The sequence below is a fragment of the Dysidea avara genome, chromosome 9 (genome assembly GCF_963678975.1).
Source record: "Dysidea avara chromosome 9, odDysAvar1.4, whole genome shotgun sequence".
Classification (NCBI taxonomy): domain Eukaryota; kingdom Metazoa; phylum Porifera; class Demospongiae; order Dictyoceratida; family Dysideidae; genus Dysidea; species Dysidea avara.
Window position 1 is genome coordinate 3,597,273 of NC_089280.1, and position 19,302 is coordinate 3,616,574.

Consider the following 19,302-nt stretch of genomic DNA (forward strand, 5'->3'; position numbering starts at 1 on the left):
TCATCATAACAAGCTGAAACTATGCTACAGCACACCTCAACACTCTACACTCACACAAGCACCATTGACCTCAACCCGACACTCATACGCTGATGTAGTTCGCCGTATGGATCCAGAACCGACAGGAGGACATATAAAGGAGTCAGAACCGATAGGAGGATATACAAGCTCTAGCAACAATTCTTCCCCCGATGCAACTGTTCCTGTCGCCACTCGACCTCGACGCAACTGTGGACCCCCTAATCGTTACAATGATTTTGTGCCACCTTAACTTGTGAGGACACAAAACTTGGAGGGAGAATAATGTAACACTCGTATAACTATATAGATACTGATTGCTATAATTGTAATTGCATGTATGGTTGTAATACATACATGTGCATTGTTGTACACATTTCCTTGTGGTTAATATCAAAGTTGTTGTGTTGTTGTGCTCGTGTAATACACCACATTACATTTCTCACCACTTACAAACACATCATCATCAAACCTAAACTCGTGTGACAACACATCATCCACAGCAGACAGATCCGCTCCCCCTAAATTCCTATTCTCCACCTCTGCCTCCGCAATGGCCATCTCTGCCTCTGCCATGGATTCTGTGTTGACCGACTCCTCCACTACATCACCACCATCTGAAGCTGCACCAACTGCCTTCTCCACTACTTCTTCACTATCTGAAGAAGCTTCCACATTCTCCACCCTATTCTGTTCAAGCTGATTCTGTTTCAGCCTGCAAGCTTGGCTCCAGGTCACAAGCATAAGAGCCTTGTCATCCCTCTTCAACAAACTCACCATTTCTGGAACATCAATTCCCAACAACACTGAATGTGGCAGCTTGTCTGACACCGCTGCCTCCACAGAAACTACTTTCCCCTGCCCACTGATCTCCACTGTAACAACAGGGTACACCACCACATCTCCATGTGCACACTGCACAGTAACAGTCCTCTAAGCTTCTCCTGCCTCAACAACAGCTTATTTATACAAAAATAAGAAATTGCAACAGCTTATTTATACAAAAATTAAAGGAATGTTCTGGAACAGGCCAGATACAGAAAAATTAAGTGCCACAAAAATCATTAAAACAAATAACAATGTTCAGATCAGGTGATCCCTTTGGATGGCTTCTGGTGGCCTGTTCAATCATGTTTTTCTGCTCTCTCACATTAAGTCATATGGGTTTTGATACTACCTGTTTTTTTTATTACTGCCATACTGTCTGGGCACTATGGCCTCCCTGTAGGCTTGTTTCATCCCATATTTAGCAGACATGTGACAATGTTTGTACACCAGTTTTCTTTGTTCTTGCAACAGTGTTCGTGAAGCGATTCCACGCATGCGTACGTGTTAGTGAGTGTACAGGGCAAATATGATGTCTAGTGCAACTATAGGCGAGGTAAAGGTATGAATAATGAAAAGGCTGCTGTAACGACGATTCAACAACTATTTCCTCTGCTGGTAGTTATATCAGATGCCATATTTGCCCTGTACACTCACTGTCACGTACACATGCGTGAAATTGCTTTATGAACTCTGTTGCAAGAACAAAGAAAACCAGTGTAGGCGGGTGCTGATGTAGTAAGCTAACCAAACTATGTAAACAAGTTTGTTTGTGGTAATTTGTACCTGAGGATTGCTGAGCTACCATGGGTATTTGGTGCTTTTGTTAAGGTAAATGGCAGTTACTTTAATACCATGATATTTAGTATACCATGATATTTAGTAATACCATGATATTTAGTAATACCATGATATTTAGTACTACCATGATATTTAGTAATACCATGATATTTAGTAATCCTCATATTTTCCATGGAGACTGGATTGATTGCAGAGGTGCTTCTCTTATTGTTTTTTGGTTTCAGTGCTGTGTAATGGGCTGAATATAACTGCAAGCGAAGCGGAGTGGCCATTTACTTGTGAGTCAGTAAATTGATAATTGGACCATGCGTTCAGTGGAAAACATTACCTCTGGCACTATCCTCTCTTTTGATGTGGTAAGTATGGTTTCACCAGTCATAGTAATGTTCCAAAAAGTAAACAAACAAGTGGGTATAGGGATTAAATGTCCACTAGTATATCTACAGGTGTAGGCCCTCCCTTGTTTCCCTAATTTTTTCCTATTATCCCAACAATTCTTAAGTTTTCCTTATACTTGTAATACAACATGTGTAAATGCACATATGCGTAATAGTTGTGGTGAAATAACGGAATTTTGCCACACCCTCACATAGCAAATGCACTACATGGCAAAGAACAGGGAAACAGGAAATCAATTTGGAGTGACCCTATGGGTAGGAACGAGGAAGTCTTAGCCAGGTAATGTATAATGGTTGGAAATGATACAAGTGACTTTTACTATGGTGACTTCGTTTACTGGCTGACAAGAGTAACTGTGCCAACAACAACACTCACCTGAGACAATTTTACTTCCAAGAATGAAATAATCTTCCCAACTGCTGGCCTATTGTGAGGGGTTTTCTCTAGACACTGTTCAACAACATCTTTTAGACCTGGTATTTGGGTAAACTCTTCTGTGAAATACTTCTTTCTTTTCTGAAAATCTGTTAAATGAAGATCTATGATTTCTTCAGTTATCTCATCTTGTATCAAACCACGAGCTGGATCAGGATACCGCATGCTAATTAGGTGAATGCAAATACATGCCAGCGAGAATACATCAAATGGCGTCCCATATTTTGGAGTTTCCAAATAAGATTCTGGTGGGCGGAAATCTTCCGTACACACTCCCCGAGTAAAACTTTGAGGATTTTTCTTTAACACTTTTGCTAACCCGAGATCAGCAACTTTTGCCACAAAACTCTCTGTAAGCAGAACATTCTTTGACGTGAGGTCTCTATGGATAATGTTTTTACTGTGAAGAAACTGAAGACCATTACACGTGTCTAGGAGGATATGCAATTTCATCTCCAGGGTGATGTCCTTTTTTTCCCCTCTATACTCTTCAATCATACTAAACAGACTGGTGTGCATCAACTCCATTATTATCCATGGAACTATAGCACGTGGAGGGTAATGAATCCCGATAAATTTTACAACATTTTTATGGTCTACGTGACTCAGTGTAACGATTTCCTTATGAAAATCATCAATAAATGCTCCTACTTGAATGCTTTCGAACATTATCTTAGCTGCCGCACGAAATGCTCCTTGTCGAGTTGCTGCACCAACTTCTACTTCGAATACCTCTGCATTAGAGCCATTACCCAGTTTTCGCTTAGTTTTCTTTACATTTTGCAGTTGCAAAACTTGCCGTAATTCGGAATCATGCTTGCCCGCCATTACAGTTACGCCCCTGATGTTAGTATCATGTTACCACGTGATAATCGCGAAATTAATATGATACGTAACTGGTAGCGCGCCCCAGTGTACTCATTATAGAGGTTATACGTATACTGTAAGTATACGGTGGATGTTGTAACGGAATTCCGTTATGTGCAGACTTAGACATGGCGCGCGCCCGATCACGTGAGCTGAGTGCAGTGGCGTATCTACACCCGGGCATTTGCCCAGGCATCAGCTCACCTTGCTCGGGCATCAGAAAATCTTCCGGCGTGGCAGCCACGCACAAGGGCCACGCATGAATACACTGTTCACCATTACAATTCTATTCACTAGGGAACCACTGACTGTAGCGAATTCTTGCATGGAAAATAAGCGCTGCGCGTTTAATTAAGAGTTTGACTTCTAATAATAGTCCCGTAGATTACGAGTTACTATATTTAAATCTGAAAAACGGAGATGTGCCCGCCCAAAATGAATAGTGTACTGCGGTTTTCCAAGTTCTTGCAATGCAAAGCGTCATGCGCTAATGATGTGTCAATGCGCAGTTCTTTAAATACTCCTGTAATATTCTGTGGCTGTCGAGTTGTATGCGTAGGCATCTTTGAAGTCCTGTGAGTCAGTAGTTGTCACTGAAAATCCACTGTTGAACAACTGCGCACGTACATGCTTGTATAGCGCATGACGCTTTGCATTGCAAGAACTTGGAAAACCGCAGTACAGAAAATTGCGTTGTCTTTGCAACAACCGGACATGCGCGGTTTGAGCATGCGTGTGTTTTGAATAATAAAACGCGCGCAATACCGGGTATAAATGAAGGTTAATAGTTTAACCGTGGTTAGCACACAAAGAATCACGCACGCCTCCAGCCAATCACGCATGTGATGCAGAATGCGCCATTTGTTGACTCGTGTGATCGAACTTCAACTTGTCGTGCGTAAAAGTGCCCCGCCCACTCCCAACCCTGTTCTACAAATTCCACCACATACTCCCTTACTCCTTCTGTTGATCATGCCCTATCTTGTCCAAAGGGTGGATTCCCTTCAATACGCCACAACGAAGTGGGGGATATCACAGCTGAATTGTTATCTGAAGTGTGCCATGATGTGGAGGTTGAGCCTCATCTGCAGCCTCTAAGTGATGAAAGATTTCAACAGAAGACAGCCAACACTCAGGATGGCGCACGCTTTGACATTGCCATGAATGGATTTTGGGGTGGTCGTTATGAAAAATGTTATACGGACGTCAGAGTTTTTAACCCACTTGCACCATCCAACAGTGGAACCACCCTTCAGTCATGTTACAGGAAACACGAAATAACAAAGAAGAGAGCTTATGAGTTGCGAATCCGTGAAGTGGAACACAGTTCTTTTACCCCTCTAGTGTTCTCTGCTTCCGGGGGAATGGGCCATGAAGCCAGTGTTTTTTACAAGCGATTGGCGAGTTTATTGTCTGACAAATGGAATGACCCTTATGCCACAGTACTAGGATGGATTAGATGTAGATTGTCATTTTGTTTACTTCGCTCAGCAATCCAATGCATTAGAGGAGCACGATCTTCACAAGGTCGTTACATCAAAAGTGCTCCTGTGGCCTTGGTGCAATCAGAGACTCAGTTTTTGATTTAATTGTTTAACTGTTATTTGTATGTTCTAATCTTATTTTCTTTATATCTTCAAAAAAAAACAAAAAAAACTTTTCTGTAACTCCTAATAGACAAGGAATAAGGTGAAAGGTCAGACCCGTCTCTACAGCACGGGCTATGGAACTCTCGCCCAGATAGGCTCGAGTTAGCTGCAGGGGCCAAAAATCCAACATCGAATCATACAGATTAGCTACAACAAAGGCTCGAAAAGCAGCTACGTATGGCACGCCATCTGTAACAAAAATAGGCTGTTAAATCGGGCCCGTTTTAAGCAAATCCGGCTCGATTTAAGACAATTCGGCTAGACTTAAGAGCTGCAAGCTTATCTTGGGCCCAATTTAAGCTTTTATATCTCGGGCCCTACACTGTTAAAAATAAAGAGTAACCACCACTCTGAGAGTTCCCAGTGTAGGGAGAATTTAACACCCCATGGAGAGTAACCAACACTCTGAAGAGAATAACCATTCCTCTGAAGAGTAAGTGACACCACCTTCAGAGCATGTGTTACTCCCCAGTTACTCCTTTGGAGTAATGGTTACTCTCCAGGGGTGTTAAATCCTCCCTACACTGGGAACTCCTTGAGAGTTGTGGTTACTCTTCATTTTAACAGTGTATTTAGCTAAGCGTCTTATCTCGGGACCTATTTAGGCGGCTTATCTTGGGCCTGATTTAAGGGTTTATCTTGGGGCCCTATTTAAGTCTTATCTCGGGCTCCATTTAAGAACTCCGGTTGGCTCGCCCACACCTCTAGTGCCGGCATCGCCTTGTGTGTTTAATACTTTGAATTCTTCGTGTACGCTAATATGAGTGCATGTATACGTAGCATCACCTAGTCAAGTCTTGAACCTTATTGAAGAGCCTGTCATGTGTGCAACTATCACCTTATCACATAGCATGATAGCGATGTTAGACAATGTGTAAATCTTGCATGGTTATAGCTAATTGTATTCAAGAGAATTCATCCATTAATTTGAGGCAGACTCCATTAGTTTTGAACCCAGACCACAAGGGTCTGGTGCCACGCAATACAAAAGCTTGGCTGCTTATGAAGCCATTCAAACTAATGACATCACAAAATTCGCAATGCTTCCAGTAATTACCAGCTGACATGCATGTGTAGTTACAGCATGTGAAAGCGTAACACGCACACTGGCAAAAGCCAGGAAACAACATTCTGTGTGATATCTACATTGAACATGTTATATTAATAGAATCCTTAAAGAATATATGTACCATTTACATGCTAATAAATCAGAGACAGCAATTTCTAAGGCTAGTCAGTGTATGGGACGGTCCAGTAAATAATGTTCTTAATAACAAGCATCAGATATACAGATCAAGTTCCCACTTTATGCATGATGCATGTCTAGTGCATGTCATTATTAAAGAAATTAGACTGAGAAAAGGGACGAGTATTTGAATGGATTCCAGGACGAAGTCATTTATCTTTTCCAAAATGTATACTGATACAACCCATTGAAAGCGTTGAAATAATTTATGACAAACTGATCAAGTGGTTACAAGAATGTGCTCTAGAATTGTAAAAGTATACCCAAAAGAATAAAATAATTAATTTAAGTACAGTGCATGTATGTTACCTATTAATGAATTGTTTTAAACAGATCTATATAGACATTTCTCACACTTACACTTTTCTGCACACACATCACAACAATTACAGTTACATTCATAGATCTTGTAGCTGGAAAACCCTGAAAACAATGAGTCCCTTCTGCAAGTTGTGGTATTTTTGCTTCGTGTTCTTATCACAAAATTTCATCAGGTTTTTTGTAATTAATAGCCAACAATGAGATAGCTTTCCATTTCTTCCAGCTCTTCCTGTCTATTGAATATAAGTTTCAACACCATCTGTTGGTCCATAGTGAAAATTATTATTCTGTTAAAATCTACGTAGTCTTGCCCATACCATAATTATGCAGCTGTAGCTGCATATCACCACTCTTAAACATGAATTACTTCAGTACATTACTGTAGTACAGATATTTTGATGTGTTCTTTGGTGGCCTTTGTATACATATTTACCAATTGATACTGTGGCGGTGAGCAAGGAACTCCAATTGATCATGAACTCCAAGGAACTCCACTCATAACTCCTTGAATATTCCTCAGATTCACAACAAACTTGGTGCATGAATCCACCGTTACACACTCTTCATTTGTGCCAAAGATCAAGGCAATCAAGTTACACGTTTGCATATTTTATTTATTTATTTATTCATTTATTTATTTATTATCTTTAGTACTTGGTTGTATAATTATTGATACTGTGCAGGCCTCCATTAGGGAGTATAAAGCACAGATACACACAAGAAAACATATATTAAGCACTAAGCATACAACATTTAATTAGTGTATAGCTGGGTTAATACAAAAAAATTAATAGTCTACAATCCTTTTCTTAAAGTCATCTATATTACTTTCTTCAATTGCAGTAGCTAGCTGGGAGGCTGTTCCATATTTTAATAGTGTATGGGTAGGAAAAAATGAGTGAGAATAAAAGTTTAAGTGAGCTGACACTTGTCTGAATCTCTGAGAGTGTCCTCTTGTACATGTAGTTATTGACATAGTGGAAGGTGGCGACTGGGAATTTTATAGTCTCGTGGCGCCCGTATGGCACGCCATCTGTAACAAAAATAGGCTGTTAAATCGGGCCCTTTTTAAGCAAATCCGGCTCGATTTAAGACAATCCGGCTAGACTTAAGAGCTGCAAGCTTATCTCGGGCCCTATTTAAGCTATCTCGGGCCCTATTTAGCTAAGCGTCTTATCTCGGGCCCTATTTAAGCATAGATAATATATACCTCCGGACAATATATTATCTATATGATTTAAGTTATCTTGGGCCCTATTTATGTCTTATCAGCACTTGATTTTTGGACAATGTTAATGATCCTTATGCATGGAATTGATGATGGGCAAACTAACAGCTGAATACAATGAGGATGAGGAAGTGATAACCGATTCATCCATCAACAAAATAAGGACCACAGGAGGTACGTGCCCCCTCCCCTCCCTCCCAAAAAAGGGAAACCATAATGCAAGATCGAGATACTCTAATAGAACAGTCACCACACATAATGCTACTTTCATAGTTATATTTATTAAATAATGTGCAGCCTCAGTTTGAGTTGACGATAAATGCACATACATTACGCTAACACTAACTAAGCTACATATGTATTACTTAATAAAGAAATAATGTTGCTACGATGTTAATTTGCTGAGAAAATGAATGATTTCAACTGCTGTTTAAGGATAGATAATGATGGTTGTTGGATAAGTTCTTGAGGTAGTGAGCTCCATAGCCTGATTGATCTTGGAAAAAAAGAATTGCTGTATTGGGTTGTTCGAGCATAGATCTGACGGAATCTTTGATTGTGACCTCTGGTGGATGAGTTAACAGGAATAAGATCAGTAGAAGTTATTAACAATCATGCATGATATTTGTCTGACAAATGGCCTATGTCAGGCAGTAATAATTGACTCTGCATTGTATGAGGTAACCAGACTGGGTTGGCATACTCTATTAATGGATGTACCATGGTGTTATAACATTACTAGCATCTGCAGCACTATCCCGTGCATGGGCACACTTAGCCAGCTAAGGATATTTTGCAAATGAAATGCACTTGGTCTTGTGTGTGCCATTCTTTAGGTAAATTATTATTAAGTAGTTCAGCTACTCATGTCCATCACTTATAACTCTTGATCAATGTAGTCCACTTAGAAAGCAGTATGATTTAGAAATTTGTATATAAAACTACATCAAAACTTTTAGCCCTGAAAAATATGAAATGGCTTTAGCTTCTGGGGGCTGTGCCCTTAGACCCTTATGCCTACTACCTTGGCATCCCTCTCCCTCCCCCCTGCCAAACCCTGGATCCACTCCTGAGGACTGCAATTCAGTACAACAGACTGTCAATCCACTAATTGCACCAGATAGCTATGGATCTACCAGCATGCAACCACTTGATTCAGTGTTAGACATCATACAGCTGATTTGTGTTAGCTATAATGATTTTTTAATATTAAGGAATCACAAGCTATGATTGAGCAGTCATGGTAACAGAGTTGCATGTCTTGCTATATGGTGTCCATGATCCAACTGTTTTCATCGCTTAATACAACTTTCATCTCGGTGGAGAACTGCACGCAGTTACTATATTCAGTTGAAATCTCAATGATAAATGCACATGTATGTGCAATAGGGCGACAAGTGTAATTCTAATCTGGATCTTCTTTAAAATTGTAGTACACACACTGCATCCAGTAACAAATCGATTGATTGATTTTGATTTTGATTTGAGTTTTTGTTTAAACTCATGACGTTTGGCATAGCCGTTCTTCCACGTCAGAGTACACTGAGACATATACAAATACACAAGTAGCTACAAAACTGAAAAACATACGAGACATGACACATACAAAGCAATACATTTAAATAATACACAAATTAATTATTATTAGTCATACAGTGGGCCTTCATTAAAGTGACAAATTCTCCATGTTGTGGGGCACTTCAAATGGTAGCTTTTTCACCAGCAAGTGGCACGATGTCGAAAATATTGCTGTGTTCTAGCCAGATGATGGTAAGTGCTGATAGCAAAATAGGCCTTACACCAAGTGATATAGGTGTGAGAGTGACCAAATGTTATTGGAGGTTGCAGTTGCAGGCACTGGTGACTAAAACAGTGACGATGAAATGCTGCCAAGCTACAGATCTCAATTTCTTCTGATATGTTAGGCCAACCTAGCTGTTCACGTGGTACAGACACATGATCAAACTTCTTAAGGGAGAAGACTACCCTCACCGCCCTATTCTGTATATGCTGTAAGCGGCCAACTTGGTGATTCAGAAGAGGGGTTCCCCACACTGCATGGTAGAGCATACATGATGCACGATGAAATGAGGGACTCCAGGGGTGGATCCAGGACCTGGCAAGGGGAGGGGCACAAGCAGGCAAGTTGTAGGTGGTTAGGGAGAGCCAGATCCTCTTATTAGTTGCTGCATTTTTGAAGCAGCAACTAATACATCCCTTAGTAGTGTCTCACTTTTGATTTTTACCATTTTGGCCTTTTTAGATGGTTGTGAAGTCTTCAAAACTGTTTAAAAGGCTCTGAATGTCTTAAACAACACGATAATTATTTTTAGAGACGCTTAGTATGCACGGAGGTGCTGGGTGATAATTTCATAGTTGGTTTGACTTTGGTTTGCTTTAGTTCCTGGTGAATTCGTAACTAGACAGATGCAAACAGCATCGTGGGGCGAGCCTGAACATATTTAATGGGAGTATGCATAGCAGCAATAGGTAGTTGATGATGAGTGTATATTCAAGTGAACGTGGTAGCACTTTGTGATCCGTTGATGTTTACATCAGGATTTGTGTCTGTACCGAGATTCGAAGCACTGTCAAAACAAATAAAATCAATGTTAGCATGGTACATATACAAATCTGATAACACAACGTAAAGCATAAGCAAGCAAACAAAATTATTATGTAGATAAATCAATGTTATTGTTGTGTGACTGATTCGTTATTTTACATACTAATTCTGCCTTCTCTGCTGCAAGATTGTGTCCCTTTGCCGAGCATATCTTGTTCTGGAGTATTCTGTTTCTCCTTCGTCTTTCTTCAGCTTCTTCTGGTGTTTCTCGGTCCCTTCTCAATCTGTACAGCTGTCTCCTTCTTCTAAGCCGTTCTTCTGCATTCATTTAGCCAACCTTAGGTGATTTTCATATTCACGCGCTGATACACGTGTTTCATACGCTGTAATCTACGTCGTATATTTCTCCGTGACATGGCCGATGAGATGAACATATATGGAAGTGCTGTAATCTACGTCGTATATTTCTCCGTAACATGGCCGATGAGGCGAACATATATGGAAGTGTTGTAATCTACGTCGTATATTTCTCCGTGGCATGGTCGATGAGACGAACATATATGGAAGTGCTGTAATCTACGTCGTATATTTCTCCGTAACATGGTCGATGAGACGAACATATATGGAAGTGCTGTAATCTACATCGTATATTTCTCCGTGGCATGGTAGATGAGACGAACATATATGGAAGCGCTGTGATTTACGCCGTTTATTTCACGGTAAGTCCGTTTATTTCAGGGTCTCTTTCCGATTTCTTCTGTAGTTTTTTGGGCATGGTCGTTGAGACGAAAGTTACGTGGGTGACTCGCTAGTGTGGGGCTCGCCCCAATGAATGCTAGTAAATGTGTATATTTTCGTGAATTTTATAAGCTGATCTTGGCTTGGCATAAAATTTAGTATTTTAATCAGAGGTATGGCTCCTCCACAAGGTGAGGGGGGAGGCATTTGCCCCAAATGCCCCATCCTGGATCCACCATTGGACTCCATTAGCAACTTAAGAAGGGAAACAGGTAGATGTTTGTGACTGCATCCAATGAGATATAAATAGTAAGAGCACTTACGACACACTTCAGACACCTGAGCATTCCGCTGAAGACAACAATAAAAAATTATTCCTAAATAGCGTTGCTGAGTGACAGCTGTAAGAGGTTGGTCATCAATCATAATAGCTAGGAGGATATTCTGACTTTCTTTTGCTGTGCTTGGAAGAGAACCACATCACACTTGATTTGTTAACATTGAGCCACATCTTACTCTGAAAGATCCACTTAGAAATCAGCTCAAGGTTGTGCAATAACTTCTTCTCAACTTCTTCACAAGTATCTCCAGAACAAATTAGAGTTGTGTCATCAGCAAACTGCAAGAGGTTACCATGGTACACCAGGGAGGGCATATCATTGACATATACTAGGAATAAAAGTGGCACTTCCCTGTGGTATACCTCCACAAACAGAAATCCATGGTGAAAAAGAACCCTCGGATTTTACTGTGACTCTCCTGCAAACGGTTGGTCACTGAAGTAATCGAAGGAAACGACCAACATTTTCAGTGGATGAGTTTCCAATCAACTGCTTTAAATACTCAAAAACTTTTTTTTCTCATGGATTCAACAGAACAGGCTCTTCAATAAGGTTCAAGACTTGACTAGGTGATGCTACACTCATTGTCGTACACAAAGAATTCAAAGTGGTATTAAACACACAAGGCGATGCCAGCACTACTGAGGTGTGGGCGAGCCAACAAATAGAGTTTATTTTATTTTATTTATTATTAACACTTTACAGTGACCAGCACTGAAGGTCTGACAGCAACATGTGCTGCAGCCTTAGGATTACCTAACCTAATTTCAGGGACTTGGACCTAATGACTTGACTAACTGAAAAGTTCTTAAATGGAGCCCGAGATAAGGCATAAAAAGGGCTCAAGATAATGGGCCCTTAAATCAGGCCCAAGATAAGCCGCCTAAATAGGGCCCCGAGATAAGGCTTAAATAGGGCCCGACTGGATAAGCTTGCAGCTCTTAAGTCTAGCCGAATTGTCTTAAATCGAGCCGGATTTGCTTTAAAAGGGCCCGATTTAACAGCCTATTTTTGTTACAGATGGCGTGCCATACGCCCGACCCTAAAAAGAGGGTCTGGTGAAACTGTGTACAAAAAAGTTTGAGCTCTGGAATGTTTATTGGATGACGTTTTACGTGTTACGTAAGTGCACTGTATACGTCACAACATCCATTCAACCAGATCCGCTTACAGCATCACCAAACTAATAGCGCTACTTTATGTATTCAACATTAAAACGAACCCAACAGAATTGTATGGCTGTTTTCTCAATGAGTTTAAGCGGCAGAGTCACCGGATGTAATTAACCGTAAGCCGCGAATCTTTTGAAATGTACGCATTACATAATCAATTTGAAATGGAGCGATCTGATTGGAGCTTCCAACATTCCGGCAGCGCCAAACTTTTCGTACACAGTTTCACCAGACCCTCTTTTTAGGGTCGGGCGCCGCGAGACTAGGAATTTTATAGCAATTTTTTTGCAAAGTGTGCGAAAAGAAATCGGAGCCCCCCGTAGCCCCCGTACGGAATAAGAATGAAAAAAATGAAGAAATTAAAACGAAACTTTGAACGCCCATATCTTGCAAATGGCTGTTGCGAATTTAATCAAATTTGCTGTGTGGCGTACCCTACCTGGGGCCAGCTATTAATGCAAAAGTGGTGTGCTTTAGAGAAGGGGCCATGGAGCTATGTATGAAAAAGCTGTTCAATATACGTCAGTACTCAAGGTAGGTCGCCGGCTTTCTTGGTCGCACGACACACTACCGTGTGTCTTGATTCTTCATGACATGTATTTATTGATATAGTGCCATTGAAGGTTTGACCTTTGGTGACTTTTATGGCCATTTTTGCCCAGAAAAATTTGATCATTTCAGTTGTCTTTATCTCTCTGAGGCATTAATTGATATGGTTAAACATGATACCAAAGAAAAGGTCTTGTTGAATGAATCAACTAGGTTTTCATTTGAAATTAACAGGTAATTCCATTTTGAAGTTACAATTACTTTTATTAGCTGCAAAATTCTCTGAGTTTACCTGCCCTTGGGGGTTTAATTACCCATGAGGAGGTAAATTATCTCAAAATTCAAGGGTAATATAAATGATCGTAACTTTGGAATGAAATCACCTATTAACTTCAAATAAACAAAACTATGTTTGTTTCATGTAACAATATCTTTATTTTGGTACCATGTTTTAACAATTTGTTTAATGCCTCTGGGAGATGAAGACAAGAATGATTAAATTTCTGGGAAAAAAGGCCATAAAGGTCACCAAAGTCAATTGTGCAATGGCATTATATCAAACAATTATACTATGAGGAGTACTACTTATGTGGAAAGTTTAATCCTTTTTTATGAAAAAGTGCACAATTTTTGTACTGTGCCACTTCAGATATTGACTAAATGCATTAGCATAATTATATGCAAGCCGTGGCTAGTAGCTAAGAACTCTTCTGTATTAGACAGGTAGCTTCAAGATGTGTGTGCATGGGATCCAGAACCCTTCTCAATGGCAAAAAAGCCGTCTGGCCGCATAAGGCTATATACACCACAAAGGCTGCTTAAACCTATTTTGAGCTCCAGTCACCATTAATTTTGTATAGGTATATGTATGATAATATTGCACAAAGGAAGCTTTAAAAAGCAAATAAACCTGTGTAGATGCTGCTGTTAAATTGTGTGACTTTAGAATCATTAGCTCTACTATTAAATTTTATATAGACCTGAGCTCAAAAGTTTGCCCAAACTGTTTCAGAAATTTCCCAAAATTTTCACCTATTATGCTCTTTCAGTGATCCCATTATGTTTTCACTATGCTCCTAGATTAACAATCTTTCTTACAATAATCTTGGAACATTTTAATCAGTGAATGCTCTGTTAGAGTGTTTTACTATAAAGTGACTGCTTTATTAGAGAGCACCGAGCATCTGGGTGCTCTATACTGTAGCCCGCATTTTCCACTGACTGCTTTATTAGGGAGTATAGATCTATATTCAAGGAATTAAACTTCATACTTCGAAATATTCACCAGAATTATACTGGCATAGCACTTAAACCTACTGTATTATGCTTTTATTATGCTGACACAGGCCTATTTATAGATATTGATAAAGCATTATTAGCCAAACCCCCTAAGTTAGTCACCTGTAAGCCAAGGAGCAGGATGCCTGCAATATTTTTGGCACATGCATTGCGCATTTTAATTAAAATTCTTGAAAACCATCCTATTATGCTGGCATAATGCTTGATGCTTTTGCTAACCTATTATGCTCAAAATTATGCTGGCATAATTGGCGCAAGCCTAACAGTAACAGTGAAATGAAGTTGAAAACATGCAGTATATACAATATATGTTGCCAAAAAATGTATACACTCATAACTGAAATGGGCAACATATGAGTTCCTTCTTCCTCTCATAACTGTATACACTCTATAACTGTATACACTCATAACTCAAAACCTCATATGAGTTCCTTCTTCCTCTCACCTTGTAGCATGAGTACACTATAAAAAAATATAAGAGCAAGATTGGTTGGACTTCTAGCCATGTAAAGTTAATAATAAGGAATTTTAAACTGTTGCCCCTAGCAACCTGAATTTACATTATTTTGTAGACATGAAATGAATGTCTAAAGTAATATTTCCAAATTTCAAAAGGATAGCATATAAGAAGTCCAACCAACCAGACACTAATGGATGAATGTCATAATAACAAAAGTTGCTCCTAGCAACTTGAATGTCTATAGTAACATCTCCAAATTTTAAAGGATAGCATATAGTTATAGCTATAATTTATGTACAGTAGGTCATGAGATATAATACATCTGTAGTTCTTTCATACATTTATCTATGGGAAGGGGCAACAGCTGCCCCCTTCTGGGCAACACATGGATAATTTGTGGGATTGAGATATGAGGTTTTGAAATCGGTGGTTTCCCCTTACATTGTCTATGTGATTGTCCAGAAGGGGCAACTGTTGCCCCCCACATAGACAATGTATGGGGAAAACTGCAAACTTTAAAATGTCATATATTGTGTCTGACTGGTTGGATCCATGTAGCAATTTTGTTTTCCTACGTGGCAGTGCTTAACTGCTAACTGCTGTCTCATGTTCATTCCATACCACTACCTGTGGTAGCATCTCACCTAAAGTGAAGAGAAAAAACTTACTTCAACAACTTTCTGTATGTTGATATGGACAAATAATGCTAGACTGATTTTGAGAGCTCTGCAAGGGGATGATGACGACTTGCCCCTTTCCCTGTAGTTGTGCTTTTTCATCGTATTATTCGTATAAGTATTTTTGATCGGGTATACTGGCTGTGCCTTTACCTGTAATTAATCATAATCATAGCTGCAGTTATTCTTTCTGCAATACACATTATTATGTAATGCATCACGTTAGTTAGAACCAAGAAAGCATTTAATCAAATAGAGCAGTCGCTTGTTTTAACGGTAGATTTTGTCATGTGTTATCAAAAACGACTAAGGTCATATAGAATGCTATATAAACATAATAGACATTGGGTGACCTGCAGTTCGATTCCTGGGGTTGGAGGGATTTTTATTCCTTACTTTGGTCCCTTTTCTGTTACACCTTTTCAGCTATAGTCACTAAGTCTAAGTCCTTGAAATTAGGTAATCCTAAGGCTGCAACACATGTTGCTGTTAGACCTTCAGTGTTGGTCACTGTAAAGCACTAATAACAATATAGCTAAATTCAGACGTTTAAATAAAGTTTGTAAATCAATACACACAATAGCACATAGTGTAAAAGAACTATAGCTAGTTAAGAGTGTCAGCCTTGTTTGCAACGGTTATTGCATCCATTATCCAGCTATTTTTATTGGTCAAAACAGCCTTCATTTCCTCAGAAAATTGTAGGTAGTTACTATAATCAGTCGAAATCTCAAGGGTAAATCCACATGTATGTGCAATAGGGCGACGAGCGTAACCAGAAAGGCTGTTAAATGTAATCTGGATCTTCCTTGTAGGACACATACTACTTCCAGTAACAAATCGAAGGAAATTACCAACATCTTCAGTGGATGCGTTTCCAATAAACTGCTGTAAATATTCAAAAACTTTCTTTTCTCGTGGATTCAACAGAACAGGCTCTTCAATAAGGTTCAGGACTTTGCTAGGTGAAGCAGTGAGGCATTAAAAAATGGTGTAGAGGTCATCAGCAGAATACTTGGACCAAAACTGTACTTCCTGTTTGGGTATACCAGCATTAACACAAGAAATTGCAGCCAGAGGCTTGTGTAGAAATTCATACTCAGCAGCGCTAATCAGTAACTGTCTCAAAGTGTTTGGTTTAGGAACCTTCCTTGACCCAAATCGGTCAAGTATAGCAATCAGCTGGGTTTGCAAGTCAATTGAAAATGCACTAGATTTTATACCTAAGCACCTTTTTACAGTGTTTTGCTCCACAGTTGTTAGATAATCAATAAATGAACCAAAAAGGATACTTCTAGGTAGTTTAACACTGACACCCACAAGGCTAGCATACAAAGTTGGGAAGGCAAGCCGTGTTGGTAATACACCACAAAATATATAGCCATGAGACAAAATAGTTCCAATGAGATGCAAAGCTGTCATGTCTGTTTGAGCATTCACCGAGGGCACTAACAAATTCGAGCCTTCAAAATATTCAGCATAGGCTGCTTGCCAAAACTCAGCAAACATATCACGACATACACCACCACTGTCTACGGCTTTTTCACCAACAAAGTGTATCTTGAGTGGGTAGTGGTGCAACACTTCTTCAATCCCAAACAAAGCAAAAACATCTTGTAAGATGGTACTTCTGTTGACATCATGTGGTTTAAAAAATAACTTGGTGTTCAGTGATTGAATAAATTCTTTCCGATCTTTCTCAGCTAATGGAGAAATATATAGATAACTAAAGTGCTACATCATCGCAAAAAGTAACCTTGCAATAGAATGGAGTTCAGATCAACACCGCCGTCTTGTGTAGATATGTCAAGTATTGATCTATAATCCTGCAACAATAATGAAAAATAATGCATTAATATACCAGTTCTTAAAATGTAAACAGTACTAATTAAAAGCTGGATGCTGTGGATACCCATAAAAATGTATTCAGCATTTAGCAGTGGGCTGCAGATTCTTGAACGCCACTTAACTGGCAAGACTCAATACATTCAACCAAAGAACGTCCAAAAATTATGTCACTACAACCCACTGAATAGTGATGGATGCAGTTTCCCATGTCATTTAGAAAACTGGATATCTAGTTCTTAGTATATTTGTGTACAAAGATTTTAGCAACAAGAGTGTGCGGGAATGGACTACTGGAATGCAAGTCCAATATCATTTTTACATCCAAATAAGTACAACCCCTTCCCGTGTATAAGCAAATAAGTAGGATTTCCCTTGAAATCAACTCTTTTAGCTCACCATAGACAAACTTGATGTAGTAATGGACTTTAAAGTCAGTTATGAACATACACACAATAGCAGTTTGTCTGATATTGGGAATACCAAGAAGACTTCTGTTCCCAAATGGGAAATCAACAATAAAAAATTTAGCTAGCTGATTACATGTATGCACTGCAAAAGTACATGCACTATATAATGAAGTATCTTACAAGCATTTACAATGAGACAGAATTACGTCAGAAATAAAATTTAAGCCAAACTTCTTTGTGCATGTACCACATTACACACTGAACTGAACCTTCATTAAGACAACTGTTAAAGAATATATTTAAGTATGTTATACAAGTGATAGGTTTGCACTCCCAAATCCCTTGAAGTTCAACTTTAAGCTGCATCATTTATATTGTCAGTGTGTCCAGGAGCTAAAAAGGAGTTAGTCGCAGCCAAAAACTACAGTAATTATGTAATTGGGCATATGGTGATGGGGCCAAAGTCAGATTGTTTCACTTACAGGTGGCTGGATATAATTTTTTTTTTTAAATTGCCAAAACTCGAATTTTAGCCTCACTGCCTCACTGACCACACTCACAAGGCTACAGGCCAACCGAAGCAGCGCAAGGCCACCATTCTATGCCACAATAACAAACTCACCAGTGGGATGTGCCTTTTGGGGTTCCGACGATTATTATTATTATTATTATTATTGATTAGCAAAACCCATTGGGTAAATCGCTAATGTACAAAATCAAAATTTTAGTGTCTATGCATTTTGCAAACGGTTCTTGAAAGTAAGTAAGTCTATATTGTCAAGATCTTCCATATCTAAATTGTTCCAGTCTGGTATTGATCTTGGTAAGAAAGAGTTACTATATCGATTTGTTCTGGCATACAACTGTAATAGCTTCAAGGGATGGTTTGCCCTGGTACTTGTTGCAGGAGATAACACTGGCAGATACTGATTTGGAACATAAATTAATTTGTTTACAAACTTAAACAACAGCATCAGACGTGCCTGTTTCCTACAATCTTCCACTGTTGGCCATTTTAATTCCACTAACATTTCAGTTATGCTGTCCCTATGATTCCTCCTCCAAGGACGATTGTGTGCCCTCTGTGTCTTGTCTTTTCTTTTTATCTTCAATCAGGCTGCTTGTCTTCTTCATCCAACGAAACCATATCGAGGCATTAATTTTCCGTATCGACACTTTCTTTAAGCAGCATAATAGATGCCATAAGATTTTTTAAGGCGCTTAGACTACGTTGCTTACGGAGGAATAGATTATATTCCTTACTGATATATCTATGATGGAGGGTACTGTACGGAGGTACTGGTACTAGATAGCTTCACAATAGGTCACAAGATCACACCCATTCTTCATTCTACGCATTATCGATCTATCGATTGAAACAACGATGACACACCCCTTTTGCACTAGCTGTATTTCAGTGACCACACACCTTCAACTTGGAAGGCTGACTCGACAT

The 19,302-nt window shown here is 39.3% G+C and overlaps 1 protein-coding gene and 1 long non-coding RNA gene across 3 annotated transcripts in view; both read right to left on the minus strand.

Annotated features, from left to right (window-relative positions):
* The window catches only part of LOC136266866 (interferon-induced very large GTPase 1-like), a 29,291-nt gene extending 25,964 nt beyond the window's left edge, over nucleotides 1-3,327 (minus strand). For both annotated transcript variants that reach the window (XM_066061887.1, XM_066061886.1), the window contains exon 1: nucleotides 2,419-3,327. In XM_066061887.1, the coding sequence (XP_065917959.1) occupies nucleotides 2,419-3,306 (888 nt within the window). In that variant the 5' untranslated portion in view covers nucleotides 3,307-3,327. The remainder of the gene's footprint in view (nucleotides 1-2,418) is intronic.
* A 12,800-nt stretch (nucleotides 3,328-16,127) lies between these two features.
* Nucleotides 16,128-17,452, minus strand: LOC136267323 (uncharacterized). The gene is made up of 2 exons (XR_010706639.1): nucleotides 17,348-17,452; nucleotides 16,128-17,294 (listed from the first exon to the last, which is right to left on the minus strand). It is a non-coding gene; the product is annotated as an uncharacterized lncRNA (long non-coding RNA).
* Nucleotides 17,453-19,302: the final 1,850 nt, after the last annotated feature.